This window comes from Pygoscelis adeliae, unplaced genomic scaffold, assembly GCF_000699105.1.
Source record: "Pygoscelis adeliae isolate BGI_AS28 unplaced genomic scaffold, ASM69910v1 Scaffold218, whole genome shotgun sequence".
Taxonomy (NCBI): Eukaryota; Metazoa; Chordata; class Aves; order Sphenisciformes; family Spheniscidae; genus Pygoscelis; species Pygoscelis adeliae.
In genome coordinates, this window is record NW_008825433.1 from 5218842 (window position 1) to 5240726 (window position 21885).

General features: G+C 41.6%; 1 protein-coding gene across 1 annotated transcript in view; it reads left to right on the forward strand.

The window, feature by feature from the left end:
- Window positions 1-3328: 3328 nt before the first annotated feature.
- GLP1R (glucagon-like peptide 1 receptor) overlaps window positions 3329-21885 on the forward strand; it is a 58449-nt gene continuing 39892 nt past the window's right edge. The window contains exons 1-2 of the mRNA XM_009331078.1: window positions 3329-3419; window positions 4723-4833. Of these exons, the coding sequence (XP_009329353.1) occupies window positions 3350-3419; window positions 4723-4833 (181 nt within the window). The 5' untranslated portion in view covers window positions 3329-3349. The remainder of the gene's footprint in view (window positions 3420-4722; window positions 4834-21885) is intronic.

Genomic DNA, 21885 nt, shown 5'->3' on the forward strand with positions numbered 1-21885 from the left:
AAGTGATTAAAATGCTTCCTTTTACAGTAGGGTCTGTGAAGACAAATGATGGCTACAGAAAGTGGCTTTCCTATAAAGGTGTTAAGGATTTGTAAGGAATTCTGTCTTCAGACTGTTGAATGAGCTAATTTATCACTAGAGATTAATTACACTTAATTATATACATACACTGAAAGGCTCCCAGTCTCTGTGCTCTTGCCTGTCTTAATTTTTATACATCCGTTTTATGCTCCTTAGGCTGCACCATTGCTCACCTCCTTAATGTCCTTCATCCTTTCTTGCTTTCTGACTCCTCCATCTTAACCAGTCAGCCATGTTTCTGTCCTCTTCTCCTCCACTATCCTTCTGTGATATTTTCACCACAGCAAAACTACTACTGGTTTTCCTCCAATGGTTGAGTATAACTCAACTGAAAAAAAAACCCAACCTAAACCCACAACGAAAATGCAAGGACCAGTGCTTTTACAACGAAAATACAGTCCTGAGTTTAATAAAGCTATTTGAACTTTTGCAGTTTGCTCCAAATTTTCGGTACTGATCCAGGAACCTTGTCCTCGTATATGTGTGTTTAGTGCTTTGATGTTGCAGAAGGAATTAAATCACTTTTCAAGAAAATATAGTCTTTCTTATTTGAATAACTACTCATGTTGTAAATCTGTGGCACTGTATAACTTGTGATTCTTACTCGCGTGGCCCAAAATCTCTGGGAAATGGGGATTAGCATATATTAAAATCAAATTTAAGTCAATTTGTCTGATAACAAAACGCAGTATTTAGCTGAACCAGAGTAAACTGTTGCATAGAGAGAACAAATTATGTAGTCTTGGGATTTATATTTGATTGTCTTATTGCAACAGACTACAGATAATAGAAAACTGGCTACCAAATCGGTTATCTCCACAAAAAGGCATGTCTAACTATTTTAGAGTTTGCTAATCTCCTTGTTAGAGTTGTCTTCTCACATTATGAGAAACCAATATAAGTAGAATGTTTCTACTTTTTCATTAGAGAGATAGAGGCTTGCTTTTTCCTAAGCTGTAATTAAAGCTGGTTATTCCTGCATTCATGAAGGCGATAGATGAAAACTTGATTTAGAAGGAAATATTTTAAGGCTTGCTGACTCTAAAAAAGCTAATTTTCTTAGTGCAAGCAGTTTTAGGATATTTTCAGGCTATTTTAAAAGGTAGAGTCTTATTTCTAAATGAAACTCTGTATGCATCTTTATCTTGTAATCATTTTAAAAGCTGAATTTGGATTAACTTGATGTGGTCATCTGCATGCATGATCAATAGTTACTTTTTCGGAAGATGTGTGACAATAGCTTCTGAAGTTATTCTGAATCATAATTTAAGAGTTCATCGTGAAAATATTCCTTCCAATTCATTTATTAAAGTGCAATTAAATAAATGCATAACCTGAGAGTTAGTTTTTAAAGACTGCCTGAGAGAATCTTAGGTTTGAAAGTTGCTCCTTCTCCCAGTAGTCCGGTCATCCATCCTTATTCAGCCTACATGGATCTGTAGATGGCAATTTAGTTTGAATTACTGGTTATGTGTTTCTCTACACACACCTGTAGACCTAATTTAGGTGATGAAGTCTTCTTCCCCTTCCGGTATGTTGAGCATAGATCACTATGCTACATGTTTGCATGTTTCCATAGGCACATGGGGTTAAAATTCAACAGGATGCATTCATTTTACACTAGGGACTTTAGCACAAGCAGACTGTGGCAGCATTTGTTGGCATAGATAAGATGTAAATCAGGCACACAAGGGTCAGAGTTTCAAATATCCACAAGCTTGTGCTTGTTTTGACTTTGGGGGGAGCTGTCTCGATTTTTCTAAAATTACGGCCATGAGGCCCTAGCTACAGTTAAGTTGCATGCAAATACAGGCAGTTACTCTTGAAACACAACACAGGTATCTACTAAATGTTGTACTTCTCATCACGTGTACAAGAACATCTTTGTAACTAAATGTAGTGGCTTAATCCAGGCAGAAGCATGATGCGTATGGTGTGTTGTTTTTTCCAAACACTTTTTTTTAATTGGGAGGATACAAGAGAAGAGGACTTGAGAGGTCTGTAGTCCAAAAATGCCAGTTCTACTTCTGTTCTCTTATACCAAGGTGATTGCACTGGTGTCTAAACTTTAGTCACATTGGTTGTAGTGGACAGCATTCAGTTTGGCTTTCCTGAAATGCTGTATAGGTTTACAATTACTTCTTCATTTTAAAACAATCCTTCCCATGCCCTGGTTTCCTTCTGACCATCTGAAAAAGATTTAGAAGCACAAATGGAAAATAAAAATTAGCAGTTGAAGCTGTGAGGGTAAAATTACAAGGATTATTTACCCTCATGTTTCACTTAATAGTTGGGATTAAATGAATTTTCCTCCACTCAGTGTTAGTATGGTATACCATTAGGTTCCTGCTGTTGATTGTCTGAGACATCCATGCTCGGCCTTTCCTTGGAAAAAGAATGCTAAGTTAGCTGCATTATTGATCACTTACAGCCTGCTAATCCTGACATTTGTAATTCAGTTTATATGAATGCGGAGAGGGGAGAGAAGGACTGATGTCTCTTTACTTAAATGCAATGAGTAAGCTGGGCCTCTGAGCCAGGTGGGGCATGTGCTAGGGTTGAGCAAGCAGCCGGTGCTAAACTTTGCATTTCAATAACAGCTAATTTCCTTTGTGCTCAGACCGAGTTCGTACATACTTTTCCCCTGCCGCCTCAGTACTCGAGGTAGCTGATGGTGGAACCCGCAGCCTGTCAAACTGTGCAAAAAGGAGGTCCCTGCTCTTTCTGGGGTTTCAGGAAAAAATATGCTGGATGCAGGGAAAAGCTGTTGTTCATGGAAGAAAAGCTGAGCTGGAAAAGCTTTCATCCATGTTCTGGAAGAACGCTTGGGGAATATCCGCTGAATACAGTAAATTAACTTGGTCTCATTTATGGGATAGCAGAAATACTGCTGTTGGAAAGAAAACCTCTCCTAAAAGGACTTGCTGCTGTCCCTGTCTTTTCATGAGATAATAAATCACACAACTGGGGTGTGTTCAAGAGAGCAAGGCTAGCTCAGTTTGGGTTTCAGTGAGGACTCGGTATAGTTGTTTGTGGTTTTTTTTCAGTTCCTCGTGGTACAAATAGAAAGGGATTTCTTTTGTTGCAATCAGGCAAACACATAGCAGTGTCTTGTACCCTTTATGATAAGCAGTGCTGTTTTGGCTTGTGGTAGTCATTTTCACACCCACCTACTCAGGCCGCATGAAAAATACACAGTTTAAATCCCTGCAATGTCTGAGACTCATGATTTCTCTTTCAGAGTTCAGATGGGTCCCTCTCTGGGGTTATGCAGAAGTGGAAGGAGTATCAGCTCCAATGCCTGAAATACTTGTATGAGGCACCCCCCATTGTGGCAGGTAAGCCTGCTTGGTAGGGGTAGGATGTATTAATTTTTAAAATGCATGATAACAGTAGTAAGGGAGCGCTTATGAACTTGAAAATACTTCTCCAGCTTACTTTCCAGTCCATTTCTTCTTTATCCATTTGCTTCCCCCTGCTTTCTGTGGGACTCTTCCCTCTGCTGAGGAAGCATTTTATAGAACAATTTCATTGTAAAGATGTTAGTTTTTAGGTCCAGAGTGTTTTGCAGTGGCAGGTGGTGCCTGTAGCACATCAAAGCAGCATGCTAATGTAATATCCCTGAAACCTTTTCAGGGGCCAGGGTTGAGAGATCACACAGGTGTTAGGAAACCTGGGACCATGTTGTTCACATTGACCTAGCAGTTTTTGGGCCTTAAAGTTGGTATTAATTATTTTAAGCATTATAAAATGCTGAAATGGCTTTAAAAAAAAAAAAAGTGCCTTAGTGAAAATGAGAACGCAGCTTGTCTTAACAGTTGAGCTGCTGTAATGCGCTGAGAGCAGCTTCGATGTGCCAGCATCATGGTGTTTAGAGGACACTGGTGACTTGTCAGTGATGCTCACAACTGGACACAGCGTGGTCTCTCCTATGCTTCAGTGCTGTTGTGACACACTGAGAAAGATAAGATGGGTCTAAAGCTGTATCTGTGAAGAATTATTTCAAAACTGTTAATTTTCATTCTCTCACTCTGCCATAATAATGTAGTTAAGAGCAGTAGTAGCTGATGACAGCAATGGCAGGGAAAGATTCATCTCCCTCCGCTCTGTTACCTTGTTGAGCAGTTGAGTGCTGCCCTCTAAGAATGACAGTTGAATAAATTTGAAGTATTCTCACGTTGATTAAGCTGTAATGCAAAGTTATGGTTGTGTATGGGTATTTCACTGACAGATCTATATATTAGGCTAGACTTTCCAACTGCACGACTGTGAACCTTTCTCAGGAATTATCTACAGTATTCATAGCAAAAATGATTTTAAATTAAACTGAGACACATAAGGGTGTAAAAGAAAAGATGGGAATGGATCAGTATTGGTTTACCTTTCTTGTCCCGTGATTTAGTCAAAGACCCTAATCTGTTCTTCAGTTCCCCCCGAAACAACAGTTTCTTGTTGTGTGAGGATAAACTCCTTTAGACAAATAAATCTCGTTTAACTCCACATCAAAGCTTAATTGCATAGTGCTGTTACGGCTTAAATGCACATGTCCGTATTTCCTTTTATCTTCTGCTTTTCAGTCTTTTCCTCCTTGCAGTATTAATACAAGGCAGTGGCATGACCATCCTTTCCATCTCTCTGCAGAAGGCAAGTTCTGCAACAGAACATTTGACAATTATGCCTGCTGGCCAGACGGACTGCCCGGCACCTATGTGAATGTCAGCTGCCCCTGGTATCTCCCCTGGGCTAACGCAGGTAAGAGCCTTTCCTGACAGGCACAGCTTTAAACCAACCCTGTTTTTCTTGCACAGTCTTAGCAAGGATAAAATTGGCTTAAATGGCTATGAGTGCAGTCAGTTCTCTGCAACATAAAAGTAGGAACGGGGCTCAGTATGATACACTCTTTATCTCCGTTTAGCAAGAGAAAATGAGAGAAGAGACTGTTCTTAAGGGTTGCATTTAGTTTGGATTTTTGTGCTCTCATCTGTTTTTGCTGCTTGAATAGTGGTGACTATTAATAAAATAGTACTGTGGTGCTTGTTGAAGACTGACTGACAATAAAAATGGTATGGTTTGAAAACTGAGATAAAAGTATCAAAGTTAGATGGTAGGTCGTCCTGTAGTAGATAAAGACAAAAAGGTCTAAAGTGAAAGTGTTTTGTGCTGCTTCCTGAGATGAACTTACTTCTCAGAATGCTGAAAGATGAAGGCATTGTCAGTGTTTGTGAAGACTTTTTCCTCTGAAGGACTGAATGTCACCTTTAGATTTTACACCCTTATGTACATGTATACTTGACGTCACTTGAAGGCAATGTGCACTAGATCGCTTCGTCTAGTATTCTGTCTTTGAAATCTGACTTGTACAGCTTGTTCTTTGTGAAGACCTTTCTATGCTTTGAAGCCTAAATGAAACAGTTTATTAACTAGCTACCTTGGAGTGGTGAATTAGCTTTGGCCCCTGTTAAGGGACAGAGGATACTGGTTAATGAGAATGTATAAATCTGACTGCTGGACGTAAAGATGGTTTAAGTGTGGAGTACATGTTGTAAGTGTTGGTATGAAGGGATTTCAGGAATGAGAAAGAAAAGGAATGGGATGGGATGGTCAGAGGATACTTAGATGTATTGGATAATGTGGGACCTGGGTGTGATGCAAATGGTAGGGAATAAGGGGTGGAGATTGTACTGGGTCTGGCTGGGATGGAGGTAACTTTCTTCATAGCAGCCCGTATGGTGCTGTTCTTTGTATCTATGGCTAGAAGTGTTGATAGTGCACCAGTGGTTTGGCTGTTGCTGAACAGTGCTTGCACAGCATCGAAGCTCTCTCTCCAACCCATGCCCTGCCCAAGGCCAGTAGGCTGGGGGTCTGCAGGAGGTTGGGAGTAATGGTTACATGTGCTGAGGTCCTGCTTTCCAAGAAGTGGCCGGACATCTGCCTGCTGATGGGAAGCAGTGAATAAATTCCTTATTTTGCTTTGCACATGCAGCTTTTGCTTTCCTTTATTAAACTGTCATCTTGAAGGGGTGGTGGTGTGTGTGTAGGAAATCTTCACACCAAAATCAAAATGTCATCACAACACTGACAAAGGTGGACAATTTACACACACAATAAATCTCCACCCCTTGTCTCTTCGCTGCTTTACAACCACAAAAGATTCCCCACAATTATTACCCTCTCTGGCAATGTCCAGTCCCAGTTTTGCCCATTACCTCTCCCAGTTACTGTCTTTATCTTGACCAATGAGCTTTTAGATCTTTGCTCCCCCATCCTGTTGAGGAGGGGGAGTGGGGGAGTGCCTGGATAGGCGTTTGGCAGCCGACCAAGGTCCAACTTATCACATCTACCCATAGTATCTCTGGGGGCCTCAAGGAAGTCTCTGCTCTGCTGCCTGTAGCACCTCCTCCCCTCCATCTTCTCTGACCTCAGTGCTCACAGGGCTGTTTCTCATACTTTTTTTTTTCTCACCCCTCACTGCCCAACAGTGGTTGGCCCTTTCTTACATACATTTCCCCTGAGGCGGCACCATCTTGGATGAGGGGCTCAGCTGTGCCCTGCAGTGGGTCTGTTGGAACTGGCTGTGTCCCGCGTGGGGCAGCTCCATCCTCTCCTCACAGAAGCCGCCCTGCAGTCCCCCGCTGCCAGCACCTAGACACAGATGCCCAGTACACTTGGTAACCTGCTGTAGCACTTAACGGCTCTTACTGTTGAGTGGGAGAGATGCTTGGAAATGTACAAATTTGGTGGTGGTGGGGCCAGAAATGTCAGGTCAACTATCGTAACCCTTTAACTTTCTGCCTAGCTTTAACCTTGTCTCAGAGGTAAGTCTCTAAAACAAAATTGCTGAGTCTGGATTCCTATTTTCACTTTAGCTTGGTGCATCTTTTATACTAGGGTTTCAAGGGAAGAGATGGGAACCAATGTTATGGTGTACTCAGTGGTTAGGGACACCTGTGGTGTTGGGGGGAGAGATGATCCGCTCTACTCTTTCTGCCCCTGTGCTCTGGGATCCTGCTGCCACTTGGTTACCTCTTCTGCCTTGCCTGCTTTCCTAAGTGACCTGCGTGCTTTGGCTGTTTTATTGCTGTCTTTTTTGTGCTGAACATCTATGTTGGGGTGACTTCCCCACCGCCCGCAGATGTATTGCTCTGTATCCTACTGGGTGAGTATTATGCTACCGTGTCCATATTTCTAACTTCTGCACATCTTTTTTATTATCTCAACTGTCTTGGTAGTAACTGCCAAATTGATAACCTCTGAAGTTAAAATGCTGTTTGCTAATCCTCTTCAGATTATTAATAAACAAGCTTTTATAAATATATGAAATTAATATTTACCTCATAATTAATTGACATAAAATTATTGGATGCTGCAGAATTTTTTCCAATAATGCTAATCTCTCTGGATATTTAAAACTCTTCACAGGATTAAACTTCTTTCCTTTAAACCTATTTACTTGCAATCTTTAAGACCCTGGACACAGTTATTTGACTTCCAACTGCTCTTGAAACATCACTGCTGGAGAGAGCCAAGGTTTAACACAATACTGCAGATTAATAAATTATTGGAATGCGCAATATCTTTCATACTTTTGGAAATAAGTTTTTTTTTTTAAAATTAATTACCCTGAAACCGATGTTTGTTTCAGTGAAAAGAATAGCAGCATTTTGTTTAACCCCTTGCTAGGGAGGATTGCAAAAGTACTTCAGAAAGTCATTAAACCTCTGAATGTGTTCCCTTGTTGTGCATACTGTGCATATACCTCAATCTCTGTTTTATCAGAGAGGAATAAGAATGGAACAAGGAAGCCTTGCATGGTCTAATATAAAACAAGAAGCTTGTGTCGGTGGCAGGTATGTAATTTAGGAGCCTGAATTACCATGACCTGATACTATTTCGTGACGTCTTGTGGAGTCGTGTTCAAAGTGAATGTTAATGGGCTCCCACGATGAAGAGGTAATATCTTTGTAATGGAAGATCTAGAGCAATAGGAAATTGGACACCCTGTGATTTATAGTAATCGCTAAAGCATGCTTATTACTTGTTCTTGCTTAGCCCCCTGCTTGGAACTTGAAATAGATTCTAGCACTGCAGGGCTTCCATCTCTTCACCTGATGGAAAATGGAGAAAATGAAAAGATAGACCTTGCTTAGGAAGTACCTTCAAAACCTGTTCAGTGAAGGTCATCATTAAGTATAAAGTGCTTCAGCCAAGCTTACTCATTTAAGACTACTGTTCCTTTGATTAGGAGTCAGGTTTTCAAGTGTGTAAAAAGTTTGCATGGGGACTCCTTACCATACCCCCAGAAGTCCCCTGGGGAATAAATTGAAACACTTGAAACTGAGTACTGCTTATGATGGGGTACTGAAATGGAGCAAGCATTGAGTGCAAGTCTCTTCGACCTTGCCATTCCCTAAAAAGTGTAGAAGAGTTGGAAGCAGGGACAGGTGAGCCAAGAGGCAAATAGAAACACTGATCATTCAAGGATGGGATTAGGAAAGCCAAAGCCCACCCAGAATCTGACAAGTGATGTGAAGGGCAACAAAAAGGGCTTCTAAACAGATACGAGAGAAAATTTGGATCCACTGCTGAATGGGGTGGGAGTATCTTGTGACAAAGGGTGGAGAAATGACTGAGGTACTTGCTGCCTTCACTGGTAAAACTTGCCTTCAGCAATCCCAGGTCCCTGAGATCAGTGGTAAAGTCTGGAGCAAGGAATACTTACCCTTGGTGGAGGAGGATCAGATTATGGAACACTTAAGGAGGACATACACAAGTCCATGGGACTTGGTGGGATGTACTGACAAGTGCTGAATGAGCTGGTTGATGCCATTGTGAGGCCACTCTTGATTATGTTTGAAAGGTCCTGGCAATTGAGGGAGATTCCTGAGGACTGGAAGAAAGCCAGTCACCACTATCTTCAAGAAGCACAAGGAGGAGAATCTGGGGAACTATAGGTGATTGGCCTCGCATAAGTCCCCAGGAAGGTGATGGAGCAAATAATCCTGGAAACCGTTTCCAAACACATGAAGGACAAGAAGTTGATTTGGGAGTAGTCAGCATAGATTTATGAAGGTGAAATCATGCTTGACGAACCTGATAGCCTTCTATGATGAGATGACTAGGGGAGAGCAGTGGATGTTGTTTATCTTGACTTTAGTAAGGCTTTTGACACTGTCTCCTGTTAACATCCTCATTGACAAACTGATGAAGGGTGGATTAGACAAATGAACAATAAGATTAACTGAAAACTGGCTGAGCTCCTGGGCATATAGGGCTGTGGTCAGCAGCACAAAGTTCAGTTGGAAATCAGTCCCTGGTGGTAGAAATTGGGTAGTAATTGGCAGGGATGATCCTTCCCCTCTACTCTGGGGGGTGAGACACATCTGAGTGCTTTGTCCAGGTCTGGGCTCCCCAGTATGAGGGACATATGGACATAGTGCAGCAAGTCCAGCAAATGACCATGAAGATTATTAAGGGATGTGAGTGTCTCATATGAGATGAAGCTGAGAGAGCTGGTATTCTTCAGCCTGGAGAAGGGAGGACTCGGGGGATCTTATAAATGTGTATGGTCACAAATTGAAATGCAGGAAATTTCCTTTAAACATAATTATTTTACTGTGAGGTTGGTCAAACACCTGGAACAGGTGACCCAGAGAGGTTCTGGAGTCTCTATCCTTGAAGAAGATAATCAAAGCTTGACTGGACATGGACCTGAGCAACTTGCCCTAGTTCACCCTGCTGTGAGCAGGGTGTTGCACTAGGAAATCTCCAGAGTCCCTTTCCAATCTTGGCTGTTTTGTGATTCTCTGTTTCTGTTAATTTTTATTTTAAGATAGTAAGTCTTGGTAACTAGTTACTGTCAGGTGTTACAAATTTCTGTTGGTGTCAGCCAGACTAGGAGATGGGAAAAAGAATTTGCATGGGAAGAGTTTGTAATGCTGGAGCATTCCTTGATCAATTACAGGTTTTGCAAACCTTGTATTTTAACAGCTTTTATTCTTGTTTGTGTCCCACTCTTCTTGTCCTAGTGGCTGTCAGTCTTGAGCCTGCCGTTCTGCAAATCTAAATAGCAGATGTAGCTCAGCAGGTTGCCTAGCAGCATGGCAAGCCAAAAATGATACGGAGAACTCTTTACCTGCTCAGCAGGTACGTGCTGTGTCACTAGTCCAACCCCACATGATATTAGCAGGTTCTTGTCTCTACTTGCTGCCACAGAGGTGCTCATTGAGGTGTAACTTTCTTCTTGCTTCCTTAATGTGGCAGCTTTGGAATCACTGCCTGTATTGTGGGCGTGGGGTCAGCAGTAATGCTTTCTCCAGGTCTTGGGATTGCTCATTTATCTCAAGATACAGGAGCAAACTGTAGGGAGATGGGAATCCGTTCATTGAAAAACTTGAGAATAAAACTGGTGTTCTCAGTGCTGTATGTGTATTCAGACTTGTGTGCATACGGAGACTCAAGACCAGTCTTTCACAAGACAAATCAGTGGAGGATGGGCCTGCAGGTCTCTTGTGCTAAGCAATGTATGCAGTTGCAAGGTTTTGTCTCACAGCATCACTGACCTTGTGATGGCAACATTTGTCTTCTGCCCTTTTTGAAAGTGCCACTTGCTAAGGCAGCCTATAAAGCACAGCAGAGACAATCAGTCCTGTCCCGCTTGTGTGTCAGATCTCTTTAGAAACACTGAGCCTGAGACTTTTTCTTGTTGTGTACCTAGAGTGTGTGTAAGCATCCCTGCCAAACTTAGTATTGGCGTGCTGTCTGCAAGGATGGACTCCCTGAAGGCTGGGAATATGTCTGTGATAATTGGTTACAGGAAAGATTGCAACATTAGACCAAGATTTTATGCTCGAAACCATGTATCCCTGTATTGCTACAGACTTGCTTTGTGACAGACAAGTAAATTAAAACTGAATATTTAGAGGAATTTTATTTTATAGCTCACACTGAAGTACTGGACATCGAGTTGTCAGTGCCCTTTTGGGATGTGGCCCAAAGGTTGGTTTATTACATGTTTCTTCAGTGGCACTTCGCTGCTACCTTTTTTCCATCTAATTGCTAAATAAACTCAGCATTTGTGGTAGCTGTGCAGCAAAATAGATTGGGAATTTCACCCAACTGAAATGTGGGGGGGTTTCCTCATTCCTCTGAGTCTTACCCCCTGCCCCATGCAGATCAGTTTTCCTGATTGGTGTTGCAGCTGCATTAGCATTTATCTACTTCAAGTATATTGGTCATTATAGTATTGCCTTAACTCAACAAGAAATTGTGAAATAAGGATAATATGGGTATCTGGGTACTCAGTATCATGCTGAAGCCAAAGGAACTGAGGTTTAGAGTAGCCCCTGCTTCAATGCAGGTTAAACCATTGTCACTGGAATGAGAAATAGGTGGCTAATGTGTCTTACAGCACAGTGCAGGTGTTTGGTATCATAGCAAATGAGGAACCTAATCATTGCTGGGCTGTAACTATGTGGTAGGAGTTCATAGTTATCTGTGTCCTTCTAGTGCCATATAAAATTGTGCATGTGGTGGGAAAGCCCTTTGGGACAATGAGAAGCAGTGGCAATGGGGCAAACAGACGGCAGAGGGGAATCAAATTTTGGTCAAGCAAAGCATTCTGTTCAGGATTATGTAGGTGAAATTCATAAACTTTCTTTTTGGGAAGATGACTTCTTCTGTTTCAAAATGGTGTTTTGAAATGCTTTGAAAATATGAAGTGAAAATATCTCAATTATCAAAACAAATGTATGCTTAATTTCTGCCATGCCTTGCTTCCCCACCTCCCCCCCCCCCCCAAAAAAAAAAAAGCAACCAACCAACAAAAAAACCCCAAAAAACAAACCAAAGCTTTTGGTAAGACAAGATTGTATTTGTTCTTCTAAGACTCTGCTTATACATCTTTGAAACAGTGAACTACAGCAATTTCAAACCTGTATGGGCTATTTCACTCCAGCTCTTTGTTTTGCTTCTAGTTCTTATGCAACTCCCACCATTGGGCAGGTCTTCATGGGGAGATGCTGAAGTAGCAGGAGGGAGGTTATTGCTGGAAGGATTTGTTCTGTGAAGTTTCCAGCACAGATTTTGGACTGTGGCCAAAGCTTATTGAAGGCAAATTTCAGATACTTCTGGCTGCCTGAGTTGAAGTTTTTGTTCCCATATGTCTGTCGTGTCTTGGGCCAAACCTTGCCTTTAGTGAAAACCCAGAAAGCCTACTCAGTTTCTGGTAGCACTGAAGCTAACACCAGGTAAACTTTGCACATTTTGCTATCCACGTTGCAGTCAGTCACATTACCATGAGTTATACTTGAGCAGTGGCTGTCTCAAAGTTCAGTCAGTGCAGAAACCTCCAAGGGGAGCAGTATTCCTTTAAGGGACAGCAGGCGCCTCACCTCACTGTCACTGGCTATGTGCTTTTTCTTGTTACCTTCTTATAATTGAAGGCCAGCTGCCAATAACACCATGTGGATTTGGAAACCGTGAAGCTGCACAATTCATCTTGCAATTATGCCTCCTCTGGGGTTCTGATATTTTATTCTTTAATAGCACTAAATCCTTTTTAATTAACCTTCCAGGGGTACTAGTTTCAGACAAGAGTTATGTGAACAGTAGCCACGTCAGTTGCTCCTATATGCACTGGGCTGCACAAAGGCTGGCTGCAAACTTGCATTAACACAGAGGTGGCTGTTACTCAGAACGCTCAGAATCTTCTGAACTCTTTGAATGCTTTTGTTTCAGTTTAAGTCCTGTCTCTGGTTTTGAGGTGTCTGACACCTGAATTGGCTTGACTGCTGGTCTGTATCTGTATTGGTATCTTACTCTGGCACTGTAGTGAATTTTGAAGCAACGCCCTGATTGTCCTACTTGCTGTGACTGAGTTAGTTTGAGCAGTTTGGGGGTCTGTTTCTTTGGAGGAAACTAAACCAGAAGCTGTGCCCCAGGTGTGCATTGGATTCTCTTCAGTCCTGGATGGAGACATAAGACCTGATGATTTGTCTGTACTACTATGAAGTCTTCCAATGTGACCATATACAGGCCATTGGAGGACTCCTAATCTACCAAGCTCTCGTTAATGTTTCTTGTGCTAGGTAAAGGGACAGATGGCTTGTATGGCTTTAACTGCTGTTGTCTATGAGGCCTCAATGCTTTGTAATTCCTCATGCTCTGTAGATCCACCTTTCTCCTAGTTTGAAGTCCTTTCCTTTGTTTAACTGGTAACTTCCGTTGTCATTCACCTTTGCTTGAATCACTTGTCTCCTATAATTCACTTTATTTTCTATATTATCCTCTCTTTACTACATTATGTGTTGCAATGGTGACACCTGCTCCTTTGTTCCCAGAAGACTAGGCAAAGTACAGCCTGGGGACCCCTGGAAACAACATAGCTTTTCAGCCTGTGACGTGGAAGACCTGAAAGTCTCCTTGGTGGCAGAATAACCCAGCAGTAATATCAGATGATCTCTGATAGTAACCTTGTGGCTGCCTCTGGCTACTAGAGATGCAGTCAGAGTCTGATTAAATCTAATAAGTTAAAGGGTGTCGTGGACATCTGGGACCACAGCTGTATTTCACACAATAGTTTTACCCGGTCACAGAGACTGCGTGAACCAAGCTTCATGTAGGGGTGTGGTAATGCAGAGGCCAGAGACCGGGTTGCTGCTCCAGAGTACGTTCAGGTGCAAGGGCACATCCAGGTCAGCTCTTTCCCATTTCCCCCTGCTGTAACCTACGTTCGAGACCCTTTTTCCAGCACTCCCCATTCCCTCTCTGGTGACAGAACTGCTTTTCCTGACGTGTCTTTAGGTAGGTGTGGGCTCTGTGTGAGGCTTTAGGTGGAAATGGGGCATTACCTCAGAATTGCCGAGTGCTGGAGGTTACCAGTCTGACCATAAGGGTTTTATGCTTTTTAAAAACAATTTCCCTAGGGCTATGAGATATCGGCAGACCTTCTTGTGCTGCAGCAGAGATGATGGAAATTGTCTGCACAGTACCCGCCCTGCATTAGTGTCTAGCTTAGTCCTGGCTACTGTTTAAATCATGAACTTGGCAAGCCCTAATACTCCCCTCCTGTGTGGTGTCTTCCCCTCCCCAAAAGCTGTGATTATAGGCTTACACAGTTGTAATGGCATCATGCACAGCAATACTGCAGATCCTATTCCCTGCTATACAAGCAGCAGAAACATAAATGTTGAAATGGATTTTGTCTGGGATATGATTCATTCATCTGTGGTTGTTGTGCCCACCAAGGAGAAGGGCTGAAAAAGGACAGAGAACCTTGTCACATTTGTCAAGGTGTTGCCACAAGTGCTTTGGGTCCATGGCATGCCATATCATGACCCAGGTGAGAGAGGATTACAAGTAGACTTCTACCTTGGCAGGGATTTTGGGTCATTGACTGTCAGTGGGGGTGGCCAGTAGCATAATGCCCTCCCCACAGCAGAGTGCTCCCGGGCTGGTCGGGCGGCAGTGTGGTGGGGAGCAGGCTGGTGGTAAGCACTGGCTTGGGGTCAGGGGAGTGATATAACCAACTTCATCTATCTGTAAGTCTTGCTCAAATGTCCCATGAGCAATGTGGTCCCACTAGTCTCCTGGGCCCACCACCATCTGCAGGCTATTGGAAAAGTTTCTGCAGCCAACTTTTCCCTAAAAGTCATTTAGTGTCTTCCCTGCTCCCCCCCGTCCCCCACCATCAAACCTGGTCATGGAGGGCTGATGTTCAAGCAGCTGTACTCCTGGGGCATTTGCTGTGCTGCAGGATTAAATCCACTGTCCTGATCCTCTTCCCTTTCCCCAGGATTGCCTGTGCTTGGGCACTGTTCAAAGTCGGAGGGGGAGGGAGTGCCGTAGTGCCACAAGCAAAAAGCGGAAACAGAAAGAAGCAGCTTGCTTTTGTTTGTGAGGCCTCCTGTGTGTAATGATGCTGGGGTGGTGAAATGCTACTGTCACCTGTGCGAGGCAGACCAAAGGAAACACTACTATCTTGCTTTTTAGAGGGGCCTGCGGAAAGCCCTACAGCTGAGGAAGCAGATGTTTGTGTGAGAGTTTTCCTTCAGACAGTTTTGAATTATATACATGGCTGGAACACTTGGTTCAGGGGACCAGGTTAAACCTTGTCTGATTTAATCTCTCTTACTTTTTGTTTAATCATCCAGTTTTGTAGTTTGAGATCATCCTAAAACCAAGATAGTTAGCAGACAGCTACGTGAGTGTATAGCTAAACTATCTGTTTGTCTTTTAACATGCAAGAAAATAAATTTCATTTCAAATATTGGATACAGTGAAGCTGATTAGACGTTTATTACATTTCTTCCCTTCTTTGCTCTAATAAAACAGAGTTTCCAGAAAGCTCTCCATAATGCAGAAAGGGGTGTGACCTTTTTTCCAGTGAAAAAGATGTTGCTTTGCATTTGCTAACCCATAAGCAATTCAAAATTTATACTTCCTTGCACTAAAAGCTGTCTCAAACTAATTGGCAGTCTCGGTTTGCTTAAAAAAACTAATAATAAAGAAACCTAGTATTTCAAGTTCACATCTGCCTCTGTTTGTTAGTCTCCATCTGGTAGTACACCAGAGAACTCTAGAACATATGCTGCTCATCTCAAGGGTAGATATAGGGACTGTTGGAATAAATAATTTTAAAAATCATTAACAGATAGGTATTATTAACATGCATCTATTGTGGGCCATGTGGCAATGCCATTCTCCATTTTATCAATCTTGTTTGTTTAAACAAATGAAATATATTTTTAAATAAATTGTTGGTTAACTTCGGATTGCAATAGAGCAGTGGCTTATGAACTTTCAGCTGGGGTGAGATACGTGACTTCCTTTAGGGACAGTGAAAAGCTATATGCTCTGATTCCTCTTCTGCTGCAACCAAAACGTGGGCGTTCCTCATCAAATGTGTGATAGGAACAGAAAGAGACTTCGCGTGTGGCCAGACGTTAAAGTGCGTATATGGGTGATGGGAGCAGCTTCATGTTGTTCGTATGTCAGGTACAGATCTGGTCACCTGAGGCCGTCTAGGAAGAATTCTGTTTTCTGCATTGCTGGACATAGCATAAATGCTGGACAGCCTTGCTGTAGGATATCAGCTTGCTGTGTCTGTGGGAGTTAGAGTAGTTGGCAGGACTGCATGTTTTCCAGCAATTTTTCAGTTATAACTGTATGATGGTTTTGTTTTGTTAAAGTACTTCCTTGAGATGTACTGTCAAGGATATCAAGGCACACCTCTGCAGAGACATAGCTGAGCCTCGTTCTGCGGCTGCTTAAGAAGTTGCCCTCAGCTGATCTGACTGCGAATAGGACATTTAAGTGAGAAATAAACCCCGTTACACCCAGCTGCAAGGAAGCTAATGGACTACCTTTGTGCCTTGCCCATGCTGGGGCCATACCTACCAAAGTCTGGTAGGTAGCTTAGCTTCCAACAGACATGTTTGAGCTCACCAATTACCTTAAACTTCATCTATGCTCTCATTACAGGTCTTGCATAACTGAAGTATATATTATCTACCCACTTTTATTTGTTCACAGTACCAGTATACACTGTCAAAAGGAGGGACCTCAAACCTTTCTTCATGTTACTTGCACTTAAGAACTTGCAGTTTTTAATCACAGTGGACAAAGAGTAAACTGAACTAATAAAGGGCCTGAATAAAACATGGGGCTTGTGTGTGCTACATAATTAAATGCCTTGCTGAAAACAGCTTGTTATCTTTCTGGCTTACTTAAGCGTTGCTAATTAGTAAAGTATTGATTTTATTCCCCCCCCCAAGTCCCAAAGATGGGATAAAGCATGAATACCTGATCTTAAAACAGCATAGGTGGAGAGCAACTTGCTAGAAGAGCCGTATGACCTGCAGCCCACCTCTTCCTCCCTTTTTCAGGAGTCCCTGACACATCACCTTTGGGTGATGGGAAATGCTTCTCTCGCATCCAGCCTGTACGTGTTCTCTCATATAACACTTCTGGTGTGATAGCGAGCTTAAAGGTTGCTTCTTTCTCCCAAGATCCTCAGTTGAATTTGGGTGAAGATACAACTCAATCTACTTAGATATCTATAAAAGTAAATGCTTTTTGTAAAGGCGACTCACACTCTTTGCCTCTTGAAGTTATTAGCTCTGTGTTTGCTCTGTTTTTTTTAATAATATCTTCGTTTGACAGAGTAGTCATGCAAAAAATGTGGACTGCCTTAAAAGGTGTCTGCATGTAAGTAGTCTAATTATATAACATCCTCCCTTTCACGCCATTTCACAAATGCAGCTTTAACTTGAAAATGTGCTAACCTATACAATGATTGCACTTGTTAATCATGTACACAGTTTTATTTTTTTGCAGTATTATCATTTTCCACTCATGTGTTTTGCTGGTAACTTTCCCCTTGAGAGTTTTCTGTAATGGACTAGATGTTCCCTGAGAGACCCAGGTCCCTGCTATGAATTTTGAAAGTATGTCTGATCTTCCTCAAACATGCTCCAAATGTTAACTGTCAGGATTCCCATATATCACTTTAGATTTTCTTCAAATAAGAACAAAGTTTTTCTGGGCAACATGTTTGTGAGAGAATCTGGGTACATGACTAGTTCAATGACAATAATAATGATAGTGGTGGTTGGCACCCAGACAGACTCATCTGACCTTTCTGGAACTAATTTACTTTTTGACAATTGGAATGAGCAGAAATGAATTAGGCAAGAGAAGGATCAAGTGCTTATCAGCCTATTTCCTCTGAAAGCAAAAAACTGGCTTCCACACGCAAAATCTGCCTGGTAATTGTCCTGGAGCTTAATGAAGCAGGGCATCAACAATTTCCTTTAAAGAGAATGAAAGCATGGGTAAAAATGTGGAAAACATTGCATTTGTGTGGCTGATGAATGACAGCGGGCCTCTCTAAGTTTTTAAAAATGTGAGGTAGGGTTGGCAGTGGATATTCAAGGAAAGGATTGCACCTTGGCAGGAAAAGAAAAGTTTAAGTCAGAAGGATTGTATGTCCATCCAAATACCTTTCAAGCAATGAAAATTGAGTTGAAATGAAAATGGAATAGAAAACTTGGTGAAGATTAGCAATAGAATGGTGTAAGAGTTTCTGACTTTTTTTTTTAGATCAGGGGTAGGTCCCAACTTTGGGATGGAGGGTAAGAATCAGAAATTGGTGTAAAGACTGGCTTTGTAATAGAAAGGTAAATCCAGACATAACTACAGCTTTAGTGGCCTCCAGTCATTATAGACAGGAAAGATGGTGGTTTCCATAATAAAATAACTTGATACTTTTTTTTATTATTTGTAAGAGCTTGTAGTTAGTAGCTTATAGGTTTGAAGAACTTTGCTTGACTGAGATTCAACACAACAGAAGTCTGTTTTAAGGCTGATGTTTTTCAAGAACATTTTGTCAAAACACTGTTCTGCATTTTAGCATGAGGAAGAGGAAGACAGCTCCTATAGTGTTGGTGATATGCCTCTTGCTGGTTATGGGGGTGAATTCCTTATGTGTGCCCCCTGGACTTCCTAGAGTTTGTACCTACAGTCTCCAGAGGCCACGTGAGAGCGGAGCAGTGGTCCTTTCTCCTCAAATCCTGTGTGACTGTTGGGCCAGACGTGCTTTTGGCGCGCGGGCTGAGCAGGACTTCTCGTACCCTTGGTGGCCACAGTAGGCTCCAGATAGCAGAGCAGAGGCACTTCATTGATTTCACCCCTCCTCACTGCTTGGCTGGAGCAGGAGGAGCTGCTGGGGTGTGATGAGGAGGGTTGAGGAATGGATTGGTGAGAAAGGAGATGTGAAGGGCTGGAGTCATTTTGTTTAACTACAGTGTTTTTGGCAAGTCAGAGTAGGAGCTGAGAGAGGAATAGGGAACTGAAGGGGAAGGGTCAGCAGTGGGTAGGTAGATCAGCAGCATAGAAGTAAGCATTACAGCAACAGGGGGCATTGGAGGAATAAAGCTGAAGAGGAGAGCCAAGAAGGGGAATGCAAGTAGGGGAGAAAGAGGAATGGTGTGACAGTAGCTAAAAGGAGAGGGGCAAAGGAGGTAGAGAGAAGAGGAAGGGGTTGGGAGAGGAAGGCAGAGAAATGTTAGTGTTAGGGTATATCTGCTACGGAGCTTGAAACTCAAAATCTGTATCCTCTTGTGTAGCAGAGCAATCCATTGGCAGAGCATGGGGATATATTGATGTGGCACAGGGCGGTGTCCTGAGCAGTAGAATCAAGGGCTGTATTTCTTCTTATACTTGAGCTAGCTGGGTTTGGGGTTTTATTGCATGGTACTACTTCTTATTGTGTAGATGCAGCTTATACTCTCTGCAGACCTAGCATTACAGATATAAGAGCAACGTCTGTAGGAAAGCCTTTACCAGCTGATATAATTTTTCATTGCAGCTTCAGATGCTTTAGCTCACGTATACAGAGGTAATAAGCCTTAACCAATGCCAGAGCGCACAGCTTGCTAAATAAAAATGTATGTCTTCACTCTTTGAAACACATGAGGTACTTCATTGTATTTGTTCTGCTTTGAAGCATCCACTTCCTTTACTTTCTGTAAATAGTGGGTAATACTTGTGGAATTATAGTCATCTCTAAATGAAGTTTGGTGGTTTGAGTTCCTTTTTGTGATGTTTTGCAGTTGCCTGTGCTGAAAGCTTCCAGTTGTTTAGGATTTTTTGGTTTATCTTTATAACTGTCCTGTGAGAGATGATAAATTAGGATTATTGAATCATTAGTTCTTTATACCATTGCTTTTGAGGATAACTAAATACCACTAATTTCCCTGTTGCCAAAGATTGGCAGTTTGTTTGCAGCACCTGGCATTGGTTTTAGCCTGCATCTTCTGGAGCTTCTTGTTTTGCCCAGAAGCTGCATCAAACAACTGGTGTTTATTCGCATGTGTACTTCCCTCTCCCTCCTAGCTATGCATATTTAACATACTAGTTAACTGTTGGTTTTTCTCAAAGTTGTTTTTCCTTGCTTTAGCTCAGCAAGGATTATGCTAATGATTTGCCTAGTTGTTTCCTTTTCTTTTAGCTTGTTTTTTCTTTCACTGTCTGCATGTTTTGTTTGTTTATTTGGGGGGGGAGGGGGGGTTTGCTTATTTTTATAAGTCCTTGGAGCATGGGCATAGCGACATAGATCCCTTCCTCTGCCCTGGGAAGACTTTAGTTGTGTCTTTTGCAGCCTTTTAAGAAAACTTTTTATTGCATAATTTTTTGCTTCATTTTAACATCCTCTAATAAGATGTCTTCTATTAATTACACTAACTAACTGAACCAATAACTTTAAAACACAAAACCTCTTAGCACCATTTTTAAAAGTTTATTATGCATTAAACTTCCAATCACGTTTGTTGTTGCAATAAATTTATTCCAACACACTTTTATTTATTCTGAACAAAACTCTTAGTGGTGCTTTTTGGTATCTTACCAAGCCTTCACAAAGCTGTACCATTATCATAAATACTTGTTTTTCATAAACAACCTTCTCTTATTACATTAAATCACATATCTTTTATAGTTCATAAACACTCTCTATTAAACCTAATGCACACATACATGCGTGCATTTTTATGAGTTGTTTTTTAAAGTATATTTCAAAAATTTGTTAGGTTTCAGTGTGGTCTAGCATAGTTAACGCAGCTCTTTCTCAATACAAGTTACTCAGCTGAAATGCTTGGAGAGTATAGCTCCTTTTAGGGTAATACTCTGTTCAAAAACAGTATTGTTTTTCAGGAAGATATTTTAATTTTTGAGATATTGATTCCTACCCAGCGATGTATAAAGTTACAATTTAGTGAATGCTTTGTGATTTGGCATGGTCTACTTTGCTCATACAACCTTTATTGGCCACCATTATGCAAGTAGTTTTTAATTATGAAGCTATATTCTATCATTTTTCCACAGATCTCTTATTCCTTCACCGTGCAGAATGGATCTGCTTGTGAGATATTTAGTAAAGGGGGTCTCTTCTCTGCAGTATCATTGCCTCATTAACTGTGGAAGTTTGCGTTGAGTGAGGCAAGATATTGCAGAGCTGGCAAGGATGGTCTCTGCATTAGGAGAACTGAATGTCCATGCAGAACAAGTTTTGTGGCTACATAATTTTCTTTGTTGGTTTTAATATGTGACTAGAAAATGCTTTTTATTTTTTGGATCATCTGTGTACACGTATGAGATAACAGCACTTAGTGTTCATTGGGGAGCTGAATTGGTGGTGTCTGAATGGACCATGCAAATAAGAAAATACTGTATTTGGTATGACTTGCTTCAGTATGCTTAAATATGACTTGCCATCTCACAGTGGTAAGGATAACTAATTTCCCATTAAATGATCTCCCTCTATTCTGTATCCTAAATAAAACAGTGGGTTCTGTTGGAAAAAATATATGACTGTGTATGTAGAAACAGTGTTATTGGGTGGAACTAAAACCCACATAAGTAGCTTTAGCTTAATACTTCCTAATTCTTGAATTTTTAGTTTTGTTGTGTTAATTTCATTCCAAAATGAATATTTTTAAATAAGAATTTATATGCAGGCAATATCCCTTGGGTGATGCCAAACAGCATCATCTCCATATGCAGAGTCTCTGACTTTATGCTTTTGATAGCACAGCACAGGATTCGGGCACTGAGGATTTCCAGGGCATGCAGGGTGGGCTTGTGCAGCCTGTGGCACGGCCTGTGCTCACTTAATTGGATCTCCCCTTGCACCATGTAAAGGTATTTGTTAGGTCTGCGTAAGCTCACCTCTATCTCTTGGTAGGAGTGTGGATGCATGACTTTCTTTCTCTTGTCGCTCTTCTCTGCAGTAATTATTATTTTTATCGG